General features: G+C 39.6%; 1 protein-coding gene across 3 annotated transcripts in view; it reads right to left on the bottom strand.

Annotated features, from left to right (window-relative positions):
* Positions 1–8,272, bottom strand: part of LOC106945521 (phosphatidylinositol-binding clathrin assembly protein) — a 106,652-nt gene that overhangs the window by 39,632 nt on the left and 58,748 nt on the right. For all 3 annotated transcript variants that reach the window (XM_015029256.1, XM_015029257.1, XM_015029258.1), the window contains exons 3-6: positions 3,031–3,106; positions 2,790–2,892; positions 1,317–1,410; positions 908–1,019 (exon numbers count right to left, since the gene is read on the bottom strand). In XM_015029256.1, the coding sequence (XP_014884742.1) occupies positions 908–1,019; positions 1,317–1,410; positions 2,790–2,892; positions 3,031–3,106 (385 nt within the window). The remainder of the gene's footprint in view (positions 1–907; positions 1,020–1,316; positions 1,411–2,789; positions 2,893–3,030; positions 3,107–8,272) is intronic.

Raw genomic sequence — 8,272 nt, 5'->3', positions numbered from 1 at the left:
AAAAAAAAAAAAAAAAGGTCCAATTGCTGAAAGAACGGTAATTACGTTAACAGCAATTAAGTCAAAACTACTAAATTTCCTTTTAGGCACCTTTTCCTATTCAAGTATTAATGGGTCAATCCAAAAATAATAACAACCAGATCAGCCCTGCGCTGTTTAGAAGTATTTATTTCGCTACAGATGCATCCTTTGATGAAGCGATCACTAAAGGAATACTACGTTGTTGCATTTTAGGCAATAAAATGTTTTTTTTTTTTATTAAAAAAGGAATTGAATTATTCATTTGCATCTTTAAATGTATTTCTAATATTGTATAAAAAAGGCTTATGTGAAAAATCTGTGTAATTTGCTAATTTTTGCCCAATTAAACATCATTTTGTCAATCAATAGAATTGTTTTTTGTTGATTAACTATGCTACATTCAAATATCCATCAAATAATTGATTACTTGGCAGAATTATCGTTCTATCGATTAATCGACAGACTCATTGTTTACTAAAATGATTGTTAGTTGTATCCCTGTGTTTTTCATGTACACTGAATCAGTTTAACTCTTAATGTGTAGCAGCTTTTCTGGAAAGTGTCCCCCAGATATAGACCATATACCACAGAAATATGGGATACTTCTCAGGCAGCGCTGCCTGAAGGCAGATTTCTGAGATCGACGTGTGGGAGGGGTTGCAGAGATCTCCAGATTATGAAGCGCAGATGACGAAACCCTGAAAATCTTTTAAAAAATTTTTAACTGGGAAGCATAACTTCAACATGACTGGACGACTTTTCAACAGGCTGAACTTATTTAAAAAGATCCAGAACCTCTGGGAGGATTGACAGCTGATAATTTGACAAACTACTATGACAATTTCCATTAGCGTGAAATGTTTTGTATGAAAGGGACGTGTGCTACCCAACAGGTTGATGACTCCTTCATTGTATGCAGCAAAGAGCCTTATGGAGTCTTTGAAGAGCAGCATGAAGGCCGAGTTGATCACCCCGTTGGTCAGCTCATTAGGATTGGCCTGCAGGGAGGAGAGAGAGAGAGAGAAGATGAAGGTGCCATCTTCATCACATCACCAGACTGATCATGGAAGGATGAGATCAGCCACACAGAAAGATGGTTCACCAGATGAAACCTTTCCTCCCCAGGTTGGCTGTTGGAAACGATGTTTAAACATAAAAACAGCCACAGGCAGTTGGTGTGATCCCAACATTTCTATCAGTCTTTGAAGCTCCACACACGCCCTAAAACATGACCACTACGTCCACGGATCTCAAAGTTCTCGTTTCTGGCTCTGGTCGATTGCATCAGCAGATACCTGAAAGTCCAGCAGAGCGTCCAGCTGGTTCTGGATGATGGGCAGAGTCTTGATGAGCTTCTCTGCGTTCATGGTGCGCATCACGCCGTCGACGCTGACAAAACAGGAAGCACACGGTAACAGGTGAGAGCTTGAGGAGGAAACCTATGCAGACGTTGGTAGAAATGCGAGAGAGTAAACCAGAGGTTTCTCTCTAATCTTGTTGCCGACGGTGGCGAAAAGCTTGAAACTAACATCTGGGAACGCGCGTTACGGTAGAAAAAAAAATAACGAGACTTGGCTGTGAAGTCTGGCACAGGTCTTCCTGGTATGACCTTGTAGAAACATGTAGCCACTTATTTTTTAAACTGCAGCTTCCTCCAGCTTTTATTAACTCACATACAGTGGGTGTCTTTCAGAGCTTGGAGGAAAAGAGGAGGTTCGCTTCCTGGCTGAGATTGTTAGCAATGATTAAGATTAGGACTCGGCGTGAAGGTTTGGTGGCCTCGTTTCAAAGCCGATTCAGCAGTACACAAACTTAGCTCCGTTTTCTTCATGTTTAATGGCGGACACTCTGAGCCCTTCGCTGCACTCATCAAAGTTGTGCTCTTGCAACTATGTGTGGGCGACACATCAGTTTTATGAATTAATACATTTTGTTGGTTTTCGAAGGTTAAGATTTTGGAAAATCAGGATTTTTTTTTATCCACCAATGCCCTCCTTGGGTTTCCATAGTTCAGAGTGATGTCAGCACATCCAGGGCGGCCATCTTGTTTGACAAGCATGTTTTACCAATTCTGTTTATTAGGACATTGAATTCAGGTCAACAAAAGTCCAGCCAACTTTTTCTTTTGACTTACAAGAATGAAGCCATAACATTACAAGAATACAGTCGTATGGCAGTAAAGTTGAAATAATATGAGTAAAGTCCTAATATTACCAGAATAAGGTGGTAATTTTATGAGAACTCCAGCACAAAAAAATATCTTCATCTTATGAAGCTATAATTTGGTATCAGTTTTACAGGTAAGGAAATATTTAATCTTTAATACATCAACATCAAATTATTAGCAGCAGAACTTTGAAACAACTGAGCCAATGACTCTCATTAAAACAAGTTTTCATTTTGTAATTTTAAGACCTTCTGGTAAAATTCCACCTTTATTCTTCTTAAAGTACATCTTTATTCTCCAAATTGAACAATTAAAAGGTTTTGTAGCCTTCCCTTAACATTCAATCGTACAACTCAAAGAGTGAATGACTGAAATAAAAACTACTTCTTGAAATTATTTTCTGTTATTTGCAATGACTATTTTAGAAAATAGAGAGGGGGAAAGAAATCAATTAAATTGGATCTGGTACGCAAAAAAATTTGATTTTACATATTGCCCTAACCCTACCTACAACATTGGAATCGTCCAACACAACCAAAACCATAAATAAATAAAATATTATTTATCACAATGTAAATTATTAAGCTCATTTTAAACATACCCTCTCTTCATCTTGGTGAAATCCACAGCCACCAGTCTGTAGGACATGGCCTTTTCGTTCAGGTAGCGACTATATCGCCTGATGAAGGTTGACATGTCGTAACCTGAAAGATCACACAGTTTTAAACCAACTTCATCCTTTCTGTCTTCACATCCTTTGATGTTTATCCATTCCATTTGTGAAAATATGAGACATAATTGCAAGGAGTTGTGACATTTGTGCAAAAATGAAAGGCTCTTACCTTGCAGAGCTCCCTTATCCAAGAAGTTGCTGAGGTTGAACAGAGTGTTTCTGGAGGCCAGGTACTGGATGAAACGCTGAAACGTTGAAGGACAAAACAGGAAGACGTCTTTAAACAAAGTGAACACTTGAGATTTGTTAAACCAAACCAAACTCAAACAGCTGCACATTCATTTATTTATGATTTGGGTTGAGGGGGAAAAAACCCAAAACATTGTTGAATACAACTGAGATCAGAATTCACAGTGATCAATCATTCATAGCCTCTAGAACCCTTGTTTATATAAATCTGTCTCCGCTGCTCCCGTCCCTCCAGAGCCAGTTTTAAACACAGCTTTGTTCGCTTTGACAGATCTGATGTCACTGAACAGGTGATGGAAGCGTTTTACATCCTATTTTCCCGACAATGTTTATCCCAGCATGTTGGCTGTGTTTTCTAGCATCTCCCCTTAAACCAGCAGCAGCCCTAAATTTCACTATTTGGCAATGTAGACAGATTTTCCCCACTTCTAAACAGAGAATTAATTGAACATATAGTTTGTACTTTTCAGTTGAAATAATTATGGACTATTTTTCAATTTAAGATTGTGTTAGCAGAGACATACTGGTCAGATATTATTATCCAATTTAATCTACTTATATCAGACTTTTAACTCAACTATCTTAGCGGTAGTATTGTTAAGTGTAAACAGCTATTGCTGTAGAAATTTCTTTAAGAACCAAGATTCAGTCCAGGGTTTCTGGAGGTTTCACCAACTACAAGTTAAACCTTTTTATGAGTTAAATTTAAGACCTATATCATGAGCTGCAAAAAAACAAATGAACAGGACAAAATGGACATTTCCAGGCTATTTTTGTGACTCTAGGTAGCAGCTTTGTGCTTCTCACATACAGTCATATGCTAACTGCTAATGGCTTTTTTCTTTGCTAGCTAGATAGCCAAATTCTGGCTGCTAATGTCTTGATTATTTGCTTGCTAGCTTATTAGCAGCTCGTTACAGGTAGCCTTAACCACCTTAAGTCACAGAACACAGTTAGTGAAGACGCTTGCGCACAACTCAAACCTTTGCCTGATATAAAAGTCCCATTAGAAAAAAATAACGATATAGAATATATAAGATTGAAGAGTCCTATCACTAAGAAATGCAAGACTTGTGATAAGCGTATTTATTTTCTTGAATTTAAGATGTTTTACGGCCCTGATATTGGATAAATTTAAGACTATTTAAGACTTTTAAAGATGCAGACATCCTGACCATCAGCATTTTCCATGAAAGAAAGAAGAAAACGGAGCATTAATGCAAGACCTTAGCGTAGTGTTCCTGTTATCTGCTAAAGCATCAATCCCTGCTTAAAAGTAGCCACCTGAATGAAAAGCCCACATGGGGGCTGAGAAAATTGCTTCCTTTGAAATAGCTCCTTACATTTTCGACTTCTTTTCAAACGGCGAAAATAGTCAACTTTCAGTCTTCTTCTCTCCATAACAACTCTCAAATCAAAAAGTGTTGACTTCAGCACAAGAAGTCAGCGTTGATGTATGGGAGTTTCCATGTGGCCGGACCCGGGTCAGCACTAGCCAAGCTGAAGATTGTTCAATTACAGTCGGTTGATTTCTCAAAGCACCTCATGTTTTTAGGGGGAAAAACTGAGAGAATAACACGGTAAACTGCTGTCTATGAGTCCCTGCAAATATATAAATCCTTCATGATACTGAGATGCTTAGCCAGATGAAACTCGGCTGAAAGACAGCTAAAGTGTACATTCTTTATAAGCCAGACTGTAGCGTTTTTCCATCTTTTCTCACACAGCACCTCAAGACCATAGTAGTTGATGAGGAAAATTTGTACAATTCTGCAACAATTTGAAGAATACAACTCCTATTTTAATTGTAGTGCAGTTAGATTTTAAATATCGTTTAGAAATCAAACCGGCAACAGGCCCAACTTGAACTTTAGACTGAAATGATTTAAGACGTAGCCTGGACTCTGTCTCTGAAGATTAATGACCGACTAGCATTTCATCTCTTGAGAGCATCTTCGCTACATCGTCCTCCTCACATCTCCGACCAGCAGAGCACTGTGGAATGGGTCTTGGCCGTCATCCACAGCGATGGGAGCTCTGGCCTCAGGCTTCCAGAAAACCCGTCTTAAACTTTAAGGCGGACCACGTCCGGCTGACTTAAGATGATTTGAGAATTGCGCATTTGCCAGTTGCAAATCTGGCAGGGAACTAGCCCTCACTGACTGGTTGGAGGATGTAAGGACCATGTGTGTGTGTGTGTGTGTGTGTGCTTAAGAGCACAAAAAAATGCTTGAGGGCATGTATGTTGGAAATCAGCTGCACTGACTGTTCCAAGGCCTTTGGGATTGTTTAAAAAGGCAGAAAGAATGGGATTTTGTTCTTCTTTTCTTGTGTCTACGTACGTGCAGTCTGACAGAGAGGGGGAAAAGAAACCGATTCCACAAGCAGACGATAATTTAAAATTAAATACAACAGGGACGACTGGAGTGGAGGTTGCTATAAAAGCTGGGTGAACAAAAAAATGTTTGCTTTACCTCGGGGTTGACACCGCTCAATAATCGATAGGAGTGATGAAACGTAAAGGGATACGCTGTATGGATTTACAGAAGAGGTGATGTAAAATAAAGATGAAAAAAAAAACTCCATCAAAACAAACGAAAAGTTTTAGCTTTAAAATTTAAGTGCGTATACCAGTCTTCGGTACAGCTGCCTTAAAAAATGAATCGACTAAGTCGAGACAAGCAACTGAAAACTAGACGATATATAGCCATAGCGAGTTAGCATGAGCCAAACTGCATTAAAGCAAATATTTAAATTTAAGAAACAGAAGCAATGACAATTTAATGTACAAATAGAAAAAGATACCTTTAGCTAGAAACAAATGGTGAAAATCCCAATCATATCACAATGGGGATATTTGTGGGGGCCACAGCTGGCCACTAAGCTAAAATCTGTGAGTACTTGAGAATCCCTTTTAAAACGTCTATAACTACCTATTTTAAAAGTTCAAACCTCAAATATGCATTAATATGAACAATGGAAACAGTCTTGGCACCTCCGCAGAAGCTAACATCTATCGTCTTTCTCAGCTCTGCTCTACAGCCAATCAGCAAGGAAAATAAGAGCTGCTCTTGGATTGGCTCCTCTGCAGGACGCCAACAACATTGTAGCTGGCAGCCATCTTGGTAGGTATCCGTAACTAACCATCATGACAGTTGCTATGGAGTCGCTATGACAACAATGAACAAGCAACATTCTCTGTCTTGGGTCGAACCAGATAGCAGTGATTTTATTGGTATATCTTTGTCAATATGCATTTCTTTTTGTTCGTCTGGAAGCCATGGTTCATCAACGCTTTCCAAGATGGCGGTTCAGTGGCGCGGATCACTTCCAGTTCACTAGCGTGTCCCGTAGCATTGATCCTTCCAACCTGCATTTTCTTTTAGATATCTCAGATATGCTCCAAGAAAAAAAAAAAAAAAAAATGAAGAATTTGAATTTGCGTTTGACTAGTTGAGGTTTGTCAACATCATCAATCATAGTTTATCGCTGTAAATCTCCCCCCAGACTCATACCACATAACACCGAAAGATATTTTCAAAGTAAACTCAGAATATGAGGCTGCAGCTAAAAGAAATGCAGCTGCTTTATTATTGAACTCTGCCAACGGCTTGGCCTCTGGTGACGAAGCTCTGAGATTTCTCAGCTACTGTTTACTATTCTGGTGAAAGGCATGTCTTTCATTTACATCAACCTTTTTTCTGTATGTATGGATAGACACAAATAAGCCGCCATACCCTCCACCCCGTCCGTGTCCAGTAAACATTAGTGGTATGAATGTCCTTCACTAGAAATCTGCAGAAATAAAAGAACCTTTTAAAGTTTTTATGCTCAAAGCGAATTAGCAAATGTCAAGGTGCTCTAGAGCGGAGTGGTAGCAACGAACGAGAATCTTACCCGTTTAAATTCTGCATGTTTTTAGAGCAAGTTGCCATGGTGATGTTAACATTTAGCTCAGATCACGACTCTGCCCAGATCAAGCTTTACTAAGACATTTACATGGCTCTAGGCTCTGTATTGTTGCTTGTTAAATGACTGTCAAATTGCTGTTTTTTCAAAAAAAAAAAAAAAAAAAAAAAAAAAAAGGGGGAAGGTTTTTAAAACACCACACAGCAGCATGCGCTAATGTGCTTTGAATACTACAAGATTAGTGTGTCAGGACGAACCCCCAGTGAGGATGGAGAAGCTTAGAGATGGTCACAGATAAAAAGAAAAACCCGAGAAGAGTCAGAAATATTTAAAAGAAAAACTCGAGACTTCACAAGTTTGGATTTTCTGCCTCTTCTTGTGTGCTGACAGTTCTCTTCCTCATCAAAATCCCCATCCTATCTAACAAGAATCTGTATTTTCTCCCTTAGCATAGCGCACAAAGGCGGAGGCGCTGGGCGCGCACGCACTACGCATGGATGTGGTTAAAAAGGAGAAAGTCTATAAAGGAGCACAGAGATGTGGAGGGGAAACACATAGGGAGACTCAGAAACCCGCTGAGCCCCAGATTATTCAGCAAAGGAGGAGAAGACGCACTTCTGAGAGGAGATTCAGATTTTTTTGAGAAAAGGGGTCTGAGAATAGAAGGGGAGCCAAAGCGGGAGACAAAAACAAGATGTACCGCGTCCTGGGGGTGAGGAGGCTGGGGGAGAAGGAGAAACAGGTCGGCTCGGCTTGTAAAATAATTCATGTTAGCATATTGGAGAACAACCTCATACATTATTGATGCGTGAAGATGCCTCTCCTTGCTTCAGCTGTGAAAAATAGTTATACATACAGCAGTGCTGCCAGCATCTAGCTTTTGACCAAATCTGCCTCTTATCCTAATTCTGTTTCAAAACTGCACAAGCTGGTAGCTACCATAGTAACTAACGTCACCTGTCGGAGGTTATGATGAGGGGAAGCCAAGGCCGTGCCGGAGCAGACCATTTCAGTGCTCAGTGATCTGAGAATAAACTGAGGCGTTCAATATGAATCTGAATTCTACGGCTGGTTTATGTTTAGGCCGTCTCCTCGTCTCCAGTCTTTTCAAAGGTCGAATCTGCCGATACTGACTGACCCAATTCTGATTTCTCTGTAAAAAAAAATGTAAATAAAAGATAACTTAAAATTAGAGGTGTGCCGATCGATTGGCCACCGATCATAATCGGCCGATTTCCGTGAAAAAGTGTATG

Source organism: Poecilia latipinna, unplaced genomic scaffold, assembly GCF_001443285.1.
Source record: "Poecilia latipinna isolate Pla-1442-1.1 unplaced genomic scaffold, P_latipinna-1.0 Scaffold147, whole genome shotgun sequence".
Lineage (NCBI taxonomy): Eukaryota > Metazoa > Chordata > Actinopteri > Cyprinodontiformes > Poeciliidae > Poecilia > Poecilia latipinna.
Note: the sequence above shows the minus strand (reverse complement) of the source record. Positions and strands in the feature narration are given on the sequence as shown.